Source organism: Rhagoletis zephyria, unplaced genomic scaffold (genome assembly GCF_001687245.7).
Source record: "Rhagoletis zephyria isolate East Lansing unplaced genomic scaffold, Rhagoletis_zephyria_1.1 Rzeph_scaffold_07398, whole genome shotgun sequence".
NCBI classification, from domain to species: domain Eukaryota; kingdom Metazoa; phylum Arthropoda; class Insecta; order Diptera; family Tephritidae; genus Rhagoletis; species Rhagoletis zephyria.
This window is the reverse complement of record NW_016164481.1, coordinates 9,227-29,682: the sequence shown is the minus strand read 5'-3', so window position 1 is coordinate 29,682 and position 20,456 is coordinate 9,227. Positions and strand designations below refer to the sequence as shown.

Sequence of the window (20,456 nt, the reverse complement as noted above, 5' to 3'; positions counted from 1 at the left end):
TACTACACTTTTGAAGTGAAATTTAAGTTTTTGTTTTGTAATATTTTAGACTAGGATTTTAGGGCTTTTGTCTCATGATGTAGCCACCTCAAACCTGCACTTTATTATGCATGCCCAAAAATTTTTGAATAAATGGTGTGAAATTTTGCAGAAACTTTAAATGTTTTTTTATTTTTTTTTTTACAAAGTTTGAGGCCTGCATCATATAGTTTTTGTTATAGAATGAACTATATAAACAAAAAATAATATAGTTAAAATAAATTGGAAAAAATAAAGTCAAAACATATGAATGTAGGGTGACCTTATCATCATATCGCACACTATATTCTAGCAGTCTCTGTTTTGATTATTTATTTACGCAATTTCAACGAAGGACAGGGTAAATAAAACGAATAAACAGTTTTTAGTAGCATGCAAAAAATAAAAAATTGATAAAAAAAAGGCGCTGAAATAAATAATCACCCAATTTCATAAAAATAAAAAAAAAGACTTAACTGCTTTATAAATGCGAAATTTGTATGAAAAGCTCTTTGATCCTATTTTTTTATTTATGAATAAGGTCAAATGCCTTCAGCGGAGAAATAACTAAAAATTATAAATTCATTTTCTATTTCATCAGTATTTGGATATGATAGTAAATTTCTCCAAAAAATTCATTGCCCCAATTCAAATTAACAAATGCACACATTTGTATTCACAAATATGAACGTACGTACATATGTCGGATTTCTATGAAACTCACAGATCCATTTCTGTATCTCTGCTTTGATCTAAATACATAAGAAATAGATAAGCACATAATTTCTCACCACTAAAATCATACTTATAGAAAAAAAAAACTATGAAACCTTATGAAACATTTATGCATCTTTAATATGTACATATTTATGTAGGTTTGTCTTTAGATTTTCTTGTGTAGTTTGAGTGCGCTAAATATGCGAAAAATTATGTCATAGCAATTATCTAAGTTTAAATAAAATAATTTATATGAAAAGCAGATTGAAAAAAAACCAAAACAAAAAAGAAACGAAATAAAAAAGTTTAATTCAAAAATTAAAACTTTAATTAAAGTAGTTTGATTTTAAAATTTTTATATCTTCTTATACGTCCTATATGGCTCTACAACAGTTCGTCTGGGCCGAGACGCCAAAAAACTGGACTATTTTCCTAACTCCTTTTCCAAGCTAAGCTATTCACATGAACTGCAGACGGGTATTTCCGTCACGCACGCGCACAGGGCCATATATGTATATTGCGTAGAATAATATTCTCGAAAGGGCCCTTAATTAAAGACTTCTTATCTCAATGTCAATCGTCAATGATATACAGCAACAGTTGGCTTACGGTCAAAGTTCCCGAGAGCCGCGAAGAGATAGGGGGCGAGGTATCCAGGTGGTTCGAAATGATTGTTAAACGGTGTTTACATGTGGCGATTTCCCAGGCAATTTTAGAGGCTATTAGTTGAAACAAAAGTTGGCCGCCCTCAAACTTCATTGGAAGTGATCAGTTGATCAGGCGATTGTTGCTTTCAACTAAAAGTTGCCTGTGAAATTGCCTCATGTAAACACCGTATTAGAATGCAACAAGCTGTTGTGTTTTCCTTACAGCTTGTGCATGTTCCATTGCGCTGAAAATCCTTGGCCATGTACGGGTGTGTAAAACGAGGACATAACTTTTTGTAGGGTAAAGGCTCAATTGCACATTCTACACTGCGACGGCGGCATTGGAAGTGAAAAGATATTGGCGAAAAACTAGCTGAGCAAAGTAATGGAACTCATACCATAAAGTGCAATTATGGAGGCATTGAACTAGGCCATTTGCCTAAAGAATGTTTTTGCCAACCGTTTTTCTATCCTCTTGTGAATTTGCTCAACCGCCGTCCAGTTAATGGGATCATTATAAAACTTCTAGCTGATCATCTATTGCTAAATGCATCCATTTGCAGAAACTTACATTTATACCCATTAAGCAGGTAATTCAAATGCGTCTTCTCCCAATGGAGCTCGAGTTATTTTTTCATAGTTTTTAAATTCTGGCAACGGTTTACTACGGGTAGTGGCTGGCAGGTGGTGGTAGGCTCAGCAGAACTAGCTAAGCAGCTTTGGCGTTCTTTAGCCGCGAAATTACTATTTGTATCACGTCATAGTCGGGCGGTGAGACATCGATTCCGTCGACCTCGACTGTGTCTCTGGTTCATGTTGTTGTTTTTGTAGCGGCTACTAAGCCCCGCTAGGGTCGGTTCATCCGTCAACGTTGTTGCCTGTTTCAGCTAAGGGGAGGCCCAGGAAGTGTGCGACTTCAACAGGGTCTGTCCATAAGCACGGGGGCGTCAGCTGGGTGGTTGGGCACATCCTCATTAATTCTGCTCAGATATGAGTTTTGCCTGCTGCCATAGCCAGAGCAAAGTTGGCTATTGTGGTGCGGGTCCCCCGAGGCAGACAAAGTTTTGTCCCGTCCACGTTAGGTGGTTGAGTGCCTAGAACGGCATTCACAAGCCGGGCGCCTCCATAGCGCGGACTGATTCCCTGTGAATACCATACAGGGCCTGTCGGAAGGCTGACGGGTCCAGAGGTTATTTAATGAACCTCTGAACTTCATCCGTCAGTTCGTAGAGATGCCTACTGACGTACCTTGGCGAGGACTCTTCTGCAAGCAGCTGTTTGCTGGAATGACCACGTCTGTGGCTCTCCACAAGGAACTAATTGCAGAGCATTGTGTTATGCTCCTTGACTGGGAGCATCTGAGCCTCGTCGTGTAGGTGGTGTTGTGGCGTCTCGCTGGCCGGTCGCTGTCCGTTGTGCCGTATACTAGCAAGTCTGTAGCTTCATCCACTGGGTCCTGCTAGTCCCAGGCAACCACACGGGCGCTGCATAGTTTAGAACCCGCCGGCCAATTGCCTTGTACGTTGCCAACAACGTTCATCTTCTCCTCTGGTTGCAGTGACCTTTAGCAGATTGCAGTTCGTTCGATAATTAAATAATGTTTTGGACATTGGTAATTAGGTCGCCGTGCTTGTCTTTGCTGGTTTTTAATCCCTCCGTAAACGCTTAATTCAATGCTAAAATTTTCACGGGTTTTTCTTATCGGCCAGCATCATAAGCTCTCAACACTCACGTATTTTTGCTTATCTTTCTTTATGGCGGAAAATACGCCTCGCTTCACTCTTTAGCGAACCCGATAGCACCCTGGTCTTGCAGATGGCATATTTGTCTCTAAAGTGGGATTAAATTTCTCGCGGTATTAGTTTTGTTTCTTGTGCACTTGTGATTGCAGCTTTTCAACGCTCTACTGAGTGCATGAGCAGAAGGATGAGTAGTGTATCCAGCTAGCTAAATACGTAATACAGTGATACCTCCCTTGGGCGTACACTCACCGCCAGTCAAATTTTGTCCGCCCAAGTAAGATGTCCGCTCAAGGGGGGTAGATCATTTTAGAATTTTAAAAATTAAGTATAAGGAGTTCGCGTTCGAAAAATAGAGGTTTTTGTGTCGTCCTGAAAAGAGATCAAGACAGCTCAAGAGAGGCTTATTTATGATGACAATTTTACCTATGAATTGGTATATAGAGTTAAGATGCGTCGGGAGGAATTTAGGTGAGTGGAGTTGAGGTGAGATAAGGTGAGGTGGGATTAAGTTTAAGGTGACATATTTTAATCTTCAGTTTTATCTTTTCCTTTGGCTCGTTATCTTCATCTCCACCTATAGTTAATTTTTTTTATCTTCATATTTACTGGTTTCTTCACCCTTATATTTAGATTTGTCTTTATCTTTATTTTTTCTTTGTCTTTGTCTTCATCGATACAGATCTGATGACGTAGTGTTAAATATTTATCGAAAGCATCTGCTGACTCCATTATTTGAATCTAATTTTCTAACATATGGCAACCGTTTTCAAAACATCTAAAACCATAATGCACATCGACATAACAGGCCCTTCAATTCGACACCTAATGACCTGGTCTTAAATATTTAACGCAAACATCTCCGAACTAGATTAAGAAGTTTCACTTCAAAAATGTCCGCTCAAGGGAAGTTCCCGTCTACTGAGGCGCCCGTTAGGAGAGGTTACCTACTCGGCTACGGTGGTCAAAAGCTGTGTTAGCTTTTAAATTCATAGTTTTCATGTGCATAGACTGTAGAAGGGAGAGCAATGAATAATTTGTGGTATTTTCGACGCGGGATGCCAATTTACCTTGGACTCCCAGTTGCTCAAATATAATTTTGACAGAAAAAAATATTTTTCATAATTTTTGCGGCCATCCTTTTGTCCACCATTTGACAGCATTTATACACAGGGTAAAAATATGCGATTTACCTACATAAGTATATTATTTTATTATAAAATGTTTTCATAAAAAACAATTACAAATGATCGTAATCTAAGTAATTTATTCAATATTTCTCTTTCGGTTGTATGTATAAACATAAAATTAATAATAAAGGAAGTATAATAAAGTCGTTCGATAAATTAAACATTAAAATAAATATTGCAAGAATAAAAAGTGTGAATAAGAACAAAATTTTAACAAATGTTATAGAATTGTACTTAAACAAAATAGTAGAAATTTTATTGAAGAATATAAAAATTAATAGGAAAATTAAATTGAAAAAAGGAAATGCAAGGTAAGTCAAGAAGTTGCAGTTCCAAATAAGAATTCTACAACTAAGTACAAGTATTTTATTAAAATAAATTTAGCTAAAAGTACTGCATATGCGGTATAAGGTAATAAAAAAAAAATAATAATAATAATAATTCGCGAAAAGTTCTGTGGAAGGCTTAAAGGGAGAGGCTCATTTTATTGCTCCCTTGAGAGCGAGAATATTTATTACAAATAAACAGAAAGTTTAGTAAGTACTAATACATATTAGCGGATTATTCACATACACTTACATATGTATTATTTGTTTACATGCTAGAAGTGCATAAGTCTTTGAGGTTTTTTTTTATTTATTTCCACTCTCTTTTACTGTATTATTTTATTACTGCGTATTTCTTTTATGTTTTTTTTTTATTAGCATTTCATTTGTTTAACCACTTATCACTGTACTCTCTCTCTATTAGTGAGAGTTCAAAAGTAGTCGCTTGTATAGAAAAAGTACTTATGTCCATAAGTAAAAGTAAAAAATTAAGCCACGAAAATGCGTTGGTGTGCCAAAATATTTCGTGCATTTTTTGCAGCTAAGTAAATTTAACAAAGTCTAGGCTGCTGCAAGCACACAGAGGCATCACAGCACTTACTCGTTTGCCGAATTTCTGTGCGGTTTTTACTTTATTTTATCTTAACTTAATACACTAAATAGCGTCTATCAAAAAGTGTTTGACTTTCTGACATTTTCTGCTACTTCCTCTATATAGTATGTATGTATGTATGTATATGTAGGTTTCCTTGCTGCTATCATCTTCGGCTGCGCATTTACAAAGACGCTATGAACGGTGTCAAATCGGGGAATTTGAAAATATTTTGTGGTCGTGAACGTTGCACACGCACCGGTGCTTGTACTGAGGCTTGACGCGCCTGCGCAAAGTTGCCGCCATTGCCGTTGCCATTCAAATAGATGCCACACTGTGAGTTGCATACTTCATCACGTAGAATGGCGTCTTTGGGCCATTGACGTATCAGTTGGCCGCAATCGGTAATGCGTAGCGAGGCGCACTGTGGCTGTGGGGGTGAAAGAGCGCGATTTTTTATATTATTTTTTTTTGTATTACATACACTGGCTGAAATTAGAATTTTTTTGGTTAATTTTTCAACTTACGCCTTCGGCTGAGCACACACAGCTGGTACAGGGTGATGGGAATGCGGATTCACCAACGCGCACATGTCTATTGCCTATCTGACAGCCTTGCACATTTTCACGCCACAAACTTAGATCGATTTGCGGCATGGAAGAGCAGGGCACACGTGGATTGCTGAAATGAGAGAAGGAGAAGAAGAAGACAGAAGTAGTAAAATTAAAATAAATTCTTAACAGAAGAAATTTTTAATGAAAAAAAGGGCTGTTTACCGTTTACTTTTTTCACTCTTAATATATATGTACAATAGGGTTTTCAAAATTTTTTTTCCGGCACCCCTCAGAATTGCAAAATACGAAAATAATACTTTTTTTCTTAATTGGTTAATATTTAACCGTGCCGCCAGGGCTTTGAAGTTTTCGATATATTTTATATGGGCAATATCGAATTTTTCTTAGAAGTGCTATAAAGTCGTTAAAATAAATATTGAATTTCCACCCATGGGCCAAGCAGAAGGAATCATGGAATATTTTTTCATCGAATAAGAATATTTCCCTTCAGAGATCTTCAAGACATAAAATTATGATGCATATTTAACTTTAAAATTTTACTAACTACTTTTCAAAACCGATAATTTTATCTGTTATATACAAAAATTTATAATTTTATGTGTTCTTAAAAAGTTCGAAAAAAAACTCCTAAAATTTCAAAGTTAAATATATTTTAAGATTTTACTATTTTAATACCTCTGAGGGATAAATTTTTATTCGATCCTACAACCTACAAAAAAAATTTAAATCCGCATGTAAAATATATAGAAAACTTCAAAGCCCCATCGGCACGAGCAAATATTAACCGATTTGAAAATGAAAAAGTACAGGTCTCCTAATTTTAGATATTCTTCAGTTTTTTTTTAAAGTTCCAAAAAGTTGAGTTTCCTGTGCATTTTTGGACCACCATCATACACATGATAAAAACAGACACGACCTTTTATACAAAAAATTACAGATCACCAGCAGCGCAGCTCAGCACCTGGCTGCACAGCGGTCAAATGGCGAACAAATCCCAAATGCTTGGATCCATACGAGAAAAAAAACAATGTAAATGCGTGGAGAAATCGACCTTAATTGTGGAATATTCGCAAAATTCGTGATAAATGCTTGACATCTGACTAAGGGTCAAGCCTCTAGAAAGTGCCATTTTTACGAGCCAAATGATAAGTGGTGGTTTCCCATATTCATTTTAGCTGTTCTTGAGTGACCCATAATGTTATACAAAAAAAAGTAAAGACGGAATTTTGATTGCTCTTACACTCCAGGGTGGCTTCTTCTGAAAAAAATATACCCCGGTTTTCTTATTTTGAAATCAAAAAAAAAAAAAAAAACTTAAGGTCGCTCAAAGCGCTCAAAGTTTTTCGTGTATTTTAAATGGAGAAGAACTATTTTTTTCGCGATCGGAAAACATTTTTATCTTCAGGAGACTATCAATAATAATACTCTATTGTTTATTTAATCATTTTCTATTATTAAAAATTTTTTAGGATCCCTAAAAACATCAAAAAAATAAAAACGGTATGGGGGCGACCCATTAAAAAAGGTAGAAGAAACAATTAGTTGTTACTATTGGCAGTCTCCTGAAGAGAAAGAAAGATTTTCGATTCGAAAAATATTGATTTTCTAAACTTGATTCGAAAACTTTTTTTTTCCATATAAAATACATGGAAATCTTTGAGCCCTTTGAACCACCTGTAAATAATTTTTTGATTTCAATATAAAAAGGCAGTGGTGTTGTTTTTTTCAGTATAGAACAATCCTATATGGTAAGAGCATTAAAATTCCGACTTTACTTTTTCATATGTATTTTTGGACCACCCTATTGAACACCCATCAATTCTGTACGCTTGTAAATTATCCAGTATCAATATACTATCAACAATGACGTGGGTGCCAAGGCGCTTATGCTTATGCTGACTGTTTGCCGAATGACAGGATATAAGTACTTAGTCTTGTTCTCGTTCACCACCAAACCCATTCGCTTAGCTTCTCTATTTAATTCCAAAAGGTTCTAAGGGTGAGTTAAAAAGTGCAATCCAAGAACAAGATACAGACGTTTAGACCGTAACCTCGCAAAAGCTGGGGAGCTTAAGATAAATTGTTGACATGTTTCCACCTTATCGTCAACTAAGCATTATGAGGATCCGGCATGATATTTAGTCCCAAGCGTAGTTTTTCAGCCTGTATTAACTCAAAAATGCTCCCACCATCTCTTTTACCGGTGAGACCAATTCATCTGCTCCATCTAAGTCGGACTAGGAAATATTCAGAAGCAACTGAAAGGGAAGTCAGAAATTCCTTCCCATGCTCTGTTTTCCACTTGACTATCAAAGTCTTCCTCGTATGGTCCACGCAATCGGTTAGCTAATGGATTACTTTCGCAGTTACGTCGGCCTGGAAAAAAGCTACAGTGAGCAAGAAGCCTAATTTTGAGATAGATGGAAGACTTCCTCCAAAACACCTCTCCACCAATCCTTCCTTCAAGCTTAAACTCATTCGTATTGACGTTCTCCGGTGCCTTCTTGCAACTACAGCTTCTACTAACAGCTCCTCGAGCAGATCGCTTACGACCAGAATCCAAAGAATGGAATAAAATAAAAGAATTTACTTAGTTAATTTCAACCAACAAAAGACGCGTGCAAAAGTACTTTGAGACTTTGGCTTCACTAAAGACTGGATACAAAAGTACTTAGTAATTTTGACTTGATTAAACACTATTTCCTCAGTGTAAATATGAAGAATTTTGGGATTCGGGCCTGTGGGTCTTCTTCTGAATTTTCGGGACCATTTTAGGATTTTTCGGGACTATTTCGGGATGTTCAGGATCTTAAGGTTATCGACACTTTTCGGGATTCCCTGTATTCTCGAGTTTACTTTGGGATTTTCAAGACTATTTCCGGATTTTCGGACCTTTTGGAATTCTCGGAACCATTTCATGATTTCCGGGATTCTTGGAACTATGTCATCGTTTTTGGGACTACTTCGAGATTTTCGGGAATATTTGAGATTTTCGAGATGCTCGGAACTATCTCGGGGTTTTATCAGGGTTTTCCAGACTATTTCGAAATTTCGGGACTATTTCGGTATTCTCAAAATTAATTAGGGATTTTCTGAACTATATCGTGGTTTTCGGGACTATTTCGGATTTTTCGGGATTATCTCGGGATTTTTCGGGACTACAACGGGATTTCGGAGATAATTCAGATAGATCAGCTTGGTTTTATGTGAATAAGACAAGGAGTTAGAATAATTAATTTCAGCACCGACACCTACAACATTAACCCGAACTTAGCATCAATTTAGACACCACTATATAACGTAAAGTTAAGAAAATTGTACGTTGGTTTACTCACAGGAAGTTACTGGGCAGATCGAGAGCAGCACGTTGCATATCGCCAGGAATCTCCAAGTTATCACAAATGAATTTCGCCAATGTCACCTTACGAATTTCAGCGAGTTGTGCCTCGGTGAAACGTACTTCAGAATTAGCGTTTTCATACCTGAAAGGAAAGAAAGACATTTTCTTAATCAAAATTTTCCAATGAAGCATCTATCTGAACTCACCAGAAACGATCACATTTGCGCAGTTGACGAAATTGTATGCCAATAATGCAAGCCAATGTAGGACCAACCAAACCACCTTGCAACGGACGTTCGGTCATAGCGCCAGGGAAGAGATCAATGTCATCGACGGAAGCATAGATTTTCTTGAAACGATTAATAACTTCATTTGGCATTTCGCGACTCAGATCGCTCCAGGTAGCGGCACGTTTCAGATTGCAAAGAGCGCGATAGTTGTTGTAGCTGGGAATGCCATGATCACGTGCTGAATATATTCGAAATATATATATTTATTTAGTATGGAACTGATTTGTGTTATTTGAACACTTACCTCTCTGAATATTGAGCGCGATAAGATCAATGCCGGAGAAGGGAATTTTGCGGTCTTCGAACAAGTGATTAGTAACTTCGCCAGTGATGAACTGATCCAAAGTTTCCATGGGAGTGGCGACTAGACCACGCGAAATTTCGTCAATGATGCCGGGCTGTCGAGAAAAAAATCGTTTGTTATTAATGCACATGCATTCCGAAATCCATTTTTTGTCATGAACTCACCTGCAGCATAGCATCCATGCGGAAGAAACCATCGCGCAACAGCAGTGGTGGGTCGACAGGTTGGTGGTTCACACTCAAGCGTGGTATGTGTGGACGCAGCAGAGAATGGCCGATACGGAAGGCGGCAGCAGCGAATTCGTTGAAAATAATCGGGCTGCATGAGGGATTGTAGTCCTTGTAGTAGCCTTGAGGCAGTAATTTCAAGCCATACAAATTCACAGCGTTCCAGCTGAGCACGCGTGGCAAGAACTCATTGAACACCATATGCTGCCACTCGGCGGTGAGTATGCGACGCGCGTGGAAGAACAATTGATCGCTATTCCAGTGTGGATTCACGCCACGTAGTCCTTCGACAATGCGGTTGTGTTCACGCATGAAGATGGTGTGGAGAGCAGTGAGACCTGGCTGTTCGGAAGCGCGTTCATCACCAGCTATATAACAGAGACCATTGCGCGATTTGCACTCGGGATGCGAATTGGATTGTGGCAACAATTCCTTGCCAAACGAACGGATGGTGGAGTTCAAGCGACCGCCGAAACCACGCAGCTTATTAACCACACAATGGTTCTCACCATAGACCATAGAGGCATCCAAGAAGTGCGTATTCTGATTGACCTGTTCACGTGGACCCAAAGCCAATTGACCGGGCAGCGATCTCATCGACGGGAAGCAGAAACGTTCACCGCTCGTCACATTCACTTCGGGGAAGAAGTAATCGCCCGGTGGCACAGGGAATGGATTGCACTCAGGATGCACAGTTTGCGGTGAATTGCAAGGACGACAGCTGGGTATAGATTCATGGAAACCCTTATGGATGGGAGTCATTGTAAGATCGTGATCGAGGATTTGAGCAAACTGCATGACCATGAGGGAGTAGCGCGTGTGCAAGTTGGAGATATCCGGATGGATGACAGTCGAGATGCTGCGTGGATTCGGCAGCAGGCTACCGGTGACCGAGAGTAGACGTACCTTGGAGATGCCATCGTCATATTGGGAGGGCAGCAGACGCGAGAATGTGGTCAACGACTTGCCCCAGTTCGGGTTGCGTAAATTATTGCAGTAACCGGTGACGCTGCGGAAGGGTGAAGAAGTATCGCACGCAATTGGTGGATCATCGCAATCGCTGCTGACTTGCTGCGTGGTCCCGCCAAGTATAGCATTAATGTCGATTGTTTGTAGAGTTTCTGAGAGTTCATTGCGATTGAAGTTGCTGTCAAAAGTTTGACGTTTGCGACGATTAATGGAGTTGAGTGTATTCAAAATCTCATTCGAAGTCAATTCGAACATGAGCGAAGAGTTGGCGAGCGCGAGTGCATTGCGGTTAGCCTTGCTGAAGGAAGCGGCCACACCATCGGGTGACTTGGCGCTGATGCCGCCATCTGTGAAGAGACGGGGAGAGAGCGTTGCGAGAATAAAGTTATTTCAGTTAAAAAGCCAGAAACTTACTCGCTAGCCAAGACTCATATTCGAAACGTTTGCGTTCCTCTAGTTCCAGCTTTGCGCGTTCTACGGCAGCTTCCAAAAGATCAATATTGATTTCGCTGATTGCCTCTTTCACTTCAGGCTCCATTTCGACGTGTTCATGCATCTCATCTAATTCGATACTTGATCGCCATGGACGCAGATCTAATGTAGCGATTTGGTCGCAGTCGAGTACGGAGTTTCTAAATGTGTGAGAGAAATTTTTTTTGGAAGTTAATATAAAGGGCACCTAGAAACTCTGTAAAGGACTTACAAGAAATTATCTTCGCGTATGAAAGCCTTCGATTGTACCTTCTCCACCTGATTTGAGGTACAGAGCAGGCCAGCGAGCGTAGTTTGTCTGATGCTTTTCAGCTGTTCCAAAGTAAATGATGAAGGAGGAATATCGTTTTCATACCAGAAACGATCAGACTTCTTCAACAGCTCGAATTGACGTGTAAGCAGACAGGTAATGGTAGGACCGAAGAGCGCGCCAACGGCGGGGTCCTCGAGCAGAGCACCAACCAACAAATCCACATCATCGGCGCTTCTAAAAATGCGATTGAAACAAGGGGTGAGAAAAAAGTTTCCATTTGTGAGTTGACAGCACTTACTGGTAGATATCTCGCAAACTGGTGATGTGCTCCTCTGGAATATTCGAAATCTTAGCCAACGTTTCGAAGGTAATGTTCGCCGAGTCCGATGGTGAGTATTGTTCCTGGCACAAATCCAAAGCATGGCGGTAGGAAGGAATGCCATGATCACGACCACGGTGTATGGCTAAAGCGAGTTCGGTCCAACCGTCCTCATTTTTGATGGCGGGGATAAGAGACTTCTGAAGCGCAGCCACTGAAAGCAACTGAGTGGCGGACATGGAATGCGAGATCTACAGAGCAGTTTATGAAGTAATTAGTTTATAAGGATGAGGTAAAGGCAGACAGACAACTAACCATCTCTGGTGGATACATGGTGAGGAAAGCGGGGAAGGCGCTATTTGCGACTTCATTATAAACGCCAGCATGATTGGTGCTCGAGTAGTTCGATGAGTGCTTTTCGGCAGTGAGTCTGCGGAGGGAAGAATTGCAAGTAAGTTAAAAACTAACTTCAACTAATAAGTTATAAACTTACTTCAAGCCATCTTTGGCAGTTGTCTCTTGACCCAAAACCAACGGCAAGAATTCACTGTAGGTAATATGTTGAATTTGTGCAGTCACAATGCGTCGCGCCTCTAAGAAGACATCCTCTTCCGACCAATCGGCATTTAAGTGCGCCAACTGCTCGCCAATATTGTTGTGTTCCTGCAGCAGAGCACGATGCAGCGCCCCAGTAGCGCTGGTCAGCTGACAATATTTGCATGAACCAACTTTGACGCCACCACTAATGTAGGTGCGCAAGTCCTGCATATCACTGGCAGTAGCGCCATACAGACCAGAACCATCGATATACGAGGAGGCTACATTCATTTGCTCGCGCTGACCTAAAAGCACAGAAGTATGTACACAATTTAGTACCAACTTCTTCTCTGTAGGAAAAAAAAAAAAAACAAAATAAGTTTCACAACTTACGCTTTCCGCACGCGTCCGCATCATAGCCAGGCGCTGAGCGCTTATACTCCTTGCAATCGACGCCACGTCGCACATAGCATTGCTCTAACTCTTCCGGATTCTTAGCGTTGGCATTTTCATTGCAACACTTTGCGTTTGTCGACACCTGACTCACCTCGTACAAGTCATTGGCGAGGAATTGTCCCCATGCGGGCAGCATGGCAGTGATGTGCTGATGCCGCAGTTCGGCGTCGACATGATTTTGCAGCTGATCGATAATGCTGCTCGCATCGGGTAGCGCGTGTGTGCCATGCGAAGTGCGTGGTTGGCTGATGCCATCAGCATAGTCGGGTGCGATGAGACGCAGCAGCACATCACCGCGTGCACCCCATTTACGATGCGAGATGTTATTACATTCGCCGGTCGGTTGGCGATACTTGCTCGGTGGGCAGATTTCGGTATCTGTTTGATTGCAAGGTTGCAATGAGCGTGCACGCTCGAAGCGAAGTGCGGTCTGAGCATTGGCTTGCAGGTCATCTGGGGTGCGTAGTGCGTGTGCCACAGCAAGGAGGCAACTGAAAGGAGAAAATTGAAGAATATGGAAATTAATAAAATGTGATTGTTTGATTTTAAAAATTTAACAACCACTCTTGTGATTGGTTACAAATTGTAAACACAAAACATTTAGTGTGTTATGGAATGGTTGAGACCAAAATGTATTTAACAAAGTGTGATTGAATTTGACATTGCTCTCAGAAGAACCATCCTATAAAGTCAAATTGAGAAAATATTTTACGAATTTTTAATCGTTTGTTTATATTTGTTAGCATAATAGTACCTTAAAAGAGAGCGCCGACCTGAGCTGCCAATCACACTTTTGGTGACTTTCACTGCGCGTTTCATCGATGGAGTTGTGGAAACGGTTCAAAGTCATGTCTTCATTTAAGGATTTTTACTGCAACCTAGCCTAACCTAAGCCCTTATCAGTAACATATAACCTTTTCAGCGTTTTTGTGGCGAATTATCCAAATTTGAAGTAATGAAAATCATTGAAGATTTTAATAGGCTCTACCATCAAAATGTATTTTTCGTGGGTCGTACATCTTTTTATGAACTAATTTTTCAATGAACTTTTATTTTTTATCAAAGCCCCTTTTCTGCTTTAAATTAAGTGGCTTTCGTGCTTTTTGCCATAGTGGAATTAATTATTTTTTTACTATGCAAAAATTTTACTTGCTTACGTGCACGCTAACATTTAATCACAGTGCAACCAGTAATTTGATTATTCGAATGTGTTTAATTTTAAGTTTTAATTCTTATTTTCGCTGTTTATTCATATTTTTCTATTAAATCTTTTCATAGCGGTTTCTCAGCAAGCACCTTTTTTAACAGTTGTTTAAAACAGTATCCGGCTTTGGTGCGAATTTAGGCTAATTTGTAGAATGCTAAAGAGCAAAACAGGCAATATTTGCAAAACTTGTTTGGTTTATATTAATGAACTGGTATATGCTTTACGTATTCGATTGTTTTTTTGTATCACTTTATCAGAATTTTTCATGACTTAAATACATACATATGTGTTTATACCTAAATTTAAGATTTTTTATTTAGTACTCAATTGCTTGTCAGTAACCTTTAATAAATGGGCATTTTAGACGCTGAAACGGTATGATACAAGTTCAAGTTCATACCCAGTTATACGCTTGTATATGTGTATATCTAATTAGTTATGTATACATAATTAAGTAATAGCCATTGAATATTCCCTCATGCCGTCACGCATTCATTACCGTTACTTGTTTATCCAATTTCCCTTTAAGATCAGATGAGCACAATAATCAATAATAATGGGCCGTATGCATAAAAACTAAGCAATTTAATTTTCTTAAAATTTATACCTTTCACTTAAATTTATTTGAAAAAAAATCAAGTAGAAGCTCTGAAATTTATAGAAAAAGCATTTGCTAAGGTTTTATGCATACAGCACAATATGTAGATATGTCGGATACCCTGTATATGCTTCTCATTGTTTTTTACATAAACAAAATATATTTTTACCGGATTTGTTACTCAGCTTGTTAGCAAAATTTTCATACATTAAAGTAAGATGCTGCACTAACTATGCATAATTTATTGGGAACTCCGATAAGCAAATCATATTTTGTGTTAGGTAAAAATGTGGGAAATTTCGAGTTTAATTGAAATTTTATAACCGAGAAAATTTCCATATCGTGTTGGATGAGATTAGAAACTGCTTGAGGGCATGTAAACTAAAAATTAAATACAAAATCTAAAGAAATTATTAATGGAATTACGTCGAACCGGATTTGTGATATCTGTTTAGCTTCAATGTTGAACGAACAAAAGTATGGATTAGCAGAAAATTTTATTTATGCCTCTGTAATTTTTTTGCTTCCACTTACTGATAACAATTGTTAACAATTAAAACCTGATGAATACTTCAAGCTTTGCTTTAAGCTCTGCTAGGGAGCCATCGCCACACTCAGCAGTGTAATCTAATTTGAAGCAATCCTGAGAAACATCGCAGTCTTCTTAGCGAACTGGAACATTTTGTTTTATCCTACTTTGCCAGTTGCCCACAGATGTGATACAAAACATGCCTCTAGGAGACTTAACCACATCCCGCTAAGGATAGTTAAGCACCAAATTTTCAAAGGGTATTTTCCAAACCCATTCGTCCTTATGCACCAAAAAATTTGTTCTGATATAATTCGAAAGAGTTTTTTCTTTTATATGATACCCTTATTGTCATCCTACATTGCATCTAGTTTTTTAAATAATTTTTTGGAAATAATATATTTTTTAAATTTCAAAGCCCTTTAAAAAATCTTGATGCCAGAGAGGAGAACTAAGTACTCAGTTTTATTATAATTTACCCATAGTTTCGCGAATATATTAATTTTTTTGTTTATAATTTTACTGTCGCACGGTGTTACTATAATTATACTGTACAATATTTACAGTATTTTGTTTTCCTGGGAGGCGATGAAACCAAGTTTTTTAAAAATCTGGACCTCATGTAGAAAAGTAATTACTCAATTTTCCAATATTGACGATTTTAAGCATGTTTTTTTATTTTAATTTGAAGTTGGTGGTGACAATACAATAAAACAATAAAAAGTGATTTAAATGCAAATATTTATACACCCTAAGGGCCTATCTGGGAGTTCGCGGGTCAGGGGTATCTATATTTGGTCTTTATTTTTACCAAAGATCGCGCCAGGGTTGGCTTTGATGCAACAAATTTGGAAGGAAGAATGCAAACAATGTTTCTCAACAATGTCTTCATGGTTTTTTTGTGCTGAAGTGCGCCTAGTTAAAGTCTAAGCCCTAGTGGGATCTTTCATTTCCCGGAACATATTACCAGACCTGTCTTATCTGCGTTGACGGTAAACCCTTCATTGGTTGCCCAATGTCGCATGGCTGAGCTCTGGACGCATAAAATAAAATTTTTTATTAGCTCAAGTGAACGAAAAACACAAGCAAGAGCAGCGATTTTTTTAGTCCTGCGCCAACGTAAGATTTTCGTTTTCTCTGCTGCCATAAATGCAACTCAATATTTACTTAACACTTCCACATTCATTTGCACAAAACTTACATGGGCATACTTGAGTAGTTATTTCTCAAAATATGCTTCATTCATTACGTTTTGCTCAGTCGCAGCANACATTCCATTCGACAGGGTAAGCCCCCAAACTCACACATCCATACATACATCAGTGTTATGTGTGCACTGTGCAGCTATTCATCGGTGCGCATGCGCATGTTTTCGCTTACAGGTTTATTTAAGATGCTGCATTTGATTTTAGCCAATTGTTTTAAGAATTTAAAAATTTCAACAAAAATGATTCAAAAGCTTGCATTATGCGCTCATATACAAAATTAAAAGTTTTTCAGCGCATATTTAAATGCATGTATTATACAGTCAAATATTTGTTTACATCCACCTATGTGTGTATGTGCAACATTGTTAATACTGTAGTCAAACCAGTTGTCTTGTAATATGCAGTATTTGCTTTTGTGTGTTTGCATTTTAATTTTATTTATGTGTTTTTTTTTGGAATATTTTTTTTTTGGCATGATAAACGCATTTAAAATTTTTATAATTTGTGTTTGTGTGGAAAGATATTTTTCTTCTTCTGTATATACAGTGGCGGTTAGAAATGGCTGAATGGTGTGTCGGTTTTAATATTTACAATTTTTTTCAAGCTGAAATTTTTTTGTAATTTTTTATATAAAAATATGGTTCATGCTTTTACAAAACTTATATAAATAAGACTTACAAATTTTGTGCAGAACTTAGAAAAATTCCACAAATTTTCATCTAAATTTCGAGTTTTTTAACCAGAAATTTTAGAATTTTTTTTCAAATCTTATAAAATTCTAGTAAAATAAGTGCAAGTTCTGTTTTTTTTTTTATTGACGGCGTTCTGCGCTTTTTTCATATAAACATGAATCTCTTGTGGAAGAATATGCGAGAGACCGTTTGCGAAGAAAATAAAAAAGTCAGCGCCAGTGTTACTAGATTTCGCTCGTTATAGGAAAAAAAAAACGCAAAAGCCGTCAGCAAAAAAAAAATATTAAAAATCAATGCGATTCTATAGCCGCTAAAAACTTGCACTCATTTCACTAGAATTTTATAAGCTTGTTAACAGCATACCCAAAAAATTTGTAAAAATTCTGGTTAAAAAGCTTGAAATTTAGATAATTTTTTTTTTTGAATTTTTTTGAGTTCTGTATAAAGTGTAAAAGTGTGATTTATATAGTTTTTGTTAAAGCATAAACCATATTTTAATAAACATACACCACAAAAAATTATGGCTTGAAAAACATTGTAAATATTAAAAATTAAACACCATTCAACCATTTTTGACCGCCACTGTATATATCCATAGGTCTCTCGAAAACGTCTCTAATAATATTGTAGAGATTTTTTATTTAGATAATGTTTAGCATTCTAAGGTTATCGAGTTCGAAGTGTTATCTCTGAAAGTATGCGTACAAGGTTGCCACCTGTTCGAAATTAGTTATAAACTAAAGAACAATTCATAAAATGTGTATCAAATGGAAATTGTTTTAAAATCTCTAATTTGGAGAAAATTTTTAATAGGGTTGCCACCTATTATCTATCGCATACTTATTAACTTTTTTGTTTAGAAAAGTAAGACAAAATATTAATTTTCGCGGGTGCTAGTAAGTGTTATCCCTTAAGATAATAATCTAAGGCTGCCACTTATATTCGATTCGGCAAAATTTGCATAAAAGAGCTTGTTATGGATATCAAATGAAAGGTATTTTTGAGAAATCGAATAAATAAATAATTTTGTTGACGGCTGCCATGTGTTTTCAATACTAACTTTTATGTTTCTAATTTCAACGGGCATAAAAAATATTTTTGCTAAAATATAACAAAGATTTTTAACTTGAAACACACTGAATATCAATCAATAGCAATGAATCAGTGAACTCTTGTTGAAGTCACTGTAGACTGCACATAACGATATGAAGTAGAAACCAGATGATATTTTGTACACATGCATGCCTAATACAACTTTGATAGGCGCAACAAATCACTGCATTCGTTTTACCATAACCAAGACAATATCGAATGGCAATTCATCATATTTGCGGAAAACCAAAATGCTATAAAAAATATGTCTAATTTTATATAAGCAACTACAGGAGGGGGAGGTAGTACTATAATGACTATTGTGTAAAGTGATATTTCATTCAAAAATTCCCAATAGCCAATTATAATTGAAGCCAAGCGACGTGTTAATGAGTCACGGAATGCGCGCCAAATAGGCAGCATGCTGCAGCTGCTCCAGCACACAGACACACACACACAAACAAATTAATAAGTGTAGATCTTTAATTATATACTACATACGTAAACTGACTAACGTAAATTGAGTAGCTCGCTAAATGCACACCTTTCCTTGCGCATAAGCCACTTATTTAGTTGGTTGGTTGGTTCGCTGGTTTGATGGTTGGTTGGTATAATAAATAGTCATGCGTAATAAGTAACAACGAACGTGCGGCAAGCAAATGAAACGTGATGAAGAATTATTGTATAATGATGATAGACTGTGATTTAAAGCGTACATTAGAGAAAAACTGTGAGCAAACAAACAAAAAAAAAATAAACGAAACCTGAAAAAGGGCTTACGCAATGGTAATAGCACACATTTTTTGCTTCTTTCTTATTTATTTATTTCTTGCTTTGATGGCAAGCAGCAGGCTCACAGCGAGCCTGCGCTAACAAAAGACTTAAGCAGCGAACGCGAATAAGCAAGCGCCCACGCATCGCTGAGATCGTAGTGAGTTAACAATAATTGTGAATTACTATTGTAGCTTTGACGTCATTAAAGCGGATTCATAAATTTAGATTTTTTTTTTGAAGAGAACAAAAAAATCCAAATTAAAAAAAAGTATATATAAAAATCAACTCATTCAATCAATCATCAAATAAAGGTTTTAACAAAAAAAAAAATTTGTTCTCTCAACTTAAAAAAAATCATACAAATCCGCCTTAGTTCTGAGCTCCATAAGCTTTTGTAATAAACGGATAATTAAGATACATAGCAGTTTTCGTTGGTTTTGCGAATGAAATAAAAAAACTGATTTCATCAAAAATTATGTCAGCCTGTCAATTATAATTGACAATCTTATGTCAGTCATTGGTAATCGCTATTCATTTGTATTTACATTAAACAGGAAATGCGGGTGGTTGCGCATAGATCAACAATTTTTTACCACTTTGTCTTTCTCGGCTGGTGGATTGGTCAGCCGACAGCTGTTATTTTATGATTCTGCTTGTTGTAATTATAGATTTTGTGCATTACTTCCGCTTCTTAGAGCCATGAGCTTTAGAAAACAATACTAAGAAGGTTAGGGGCATCAAAAAGCTCGAATAAAAGCAATAAATTTGAAAGAAAAAAATAAATAAAAAATAACATTTTATATAGTAACTATTTAATTTTTAAGTATGGAGAATGCATTTGATTTTTTCTTATATTTTGTCATCTAAGGAGTAAACTAATAACAATTTTAAAACCGTTTTCTGAAGCTTAGCCACAAATATTTTATTTCCAAATGTTTCTTGTTATTGGAAGGTCAGATAATTTTGAAAGTCTTTCAGTTCAAAAGGTTTATTGATTGGCTTCTAGAATGGTGTGATTTATGACAAACTTTTTAAAGAGGGCCTTTGTTATACATACTGTGTCCTCTCTCGAAAGGGCGTGAGGAAAGTATATACATACATATATGAGTTGAATTCTATGCAAATTTGCATTGTCTATATTTTTCTATATTTGTCTAATAACCCATTTCCATCAGACGCTTAATAATGATTTTAATTTTTTTCTTTTGTTTGCTTGTACTAAATATAAGCAGATACCTTCTTCGAGTTGTCATCTGCCTTTCGAATAGGCATAAACTGCAGTTTAGGCTTGGTGGAAATGAACTATAAGGTTCTCGGAGTTTTCTAACTATTAGAGAAGCTGAACACATCTTTGGTTTTTGTAGG

At 37.2% G+C, this 20,456-nt stretch overlaps 1 protein-coding gene across 1 annotated transcript; it reads right to left on the bottom strand.

Annotated features, from left to right (window-relative positions):
• Window positions 1-5,241: 5,241 nt before the first annotated feature.
• Window positions 5,242-13,212, bottom strand: LOC108374149 (myeloperoxidase). The gene is made up of 12 exons (XM_017630121.1): window positions 12,929-13,212; window positions 12,492-12,840; window positions 12,314-12,428; window positions 11,978-12,249; window positions 11,638-11,913; window positions 11,349-11,566; window positions 9,903-11,281; window positions 9,679-9,832; window positions 9,351-9,612; window positions 9,140-9,286; window positions 5,757-5,910; window positions 5,242-5,659 (listed from the first exon to the last, which is right to left on the bottom strand). Exons 1-12 carry the CDS (start codon window positions 13,125-13,127, stop codon window positions 5,414-5,416), a joined length of 3,771 nt encoding a protein of 1,256 aa, XP_017485610.1. The 5' UTR covers window positions 13,128-13,212; the 3' UTR covers window positions 5,242-5,413.
• Window positions 13,213-20,456: the final 7,244 nt, after the last annotated feature.

What these genes read in the sequence shown, in the direction of transcription:
- LOC108374149 (XM_017630121.1), bottom strand. Translation starts at nt 13,127, where the DNA reads ATGCTGCCCGCATGGGGACAATTCCTCGCCAATGACTTGTACGAGGTG. An exon ending in TGCGGACGCGTGCGGAAAGC is followed by an intron (nt 12,841 to 12,928) that starts GTAAGTTGTGAA and finishes CTGTGCTTTTAG; the next exon opens with GTCAGCGCGAGCAAATGAAT. An exon ending in ATACGCGAAGATAATTTCTT is followed by an intron (nt 11,567 to 11,637) that starts GTAAGTCCTTTA and finishes TCACACATTTAG; the next exon opens with AAACTCCGTACTCGACTGCG.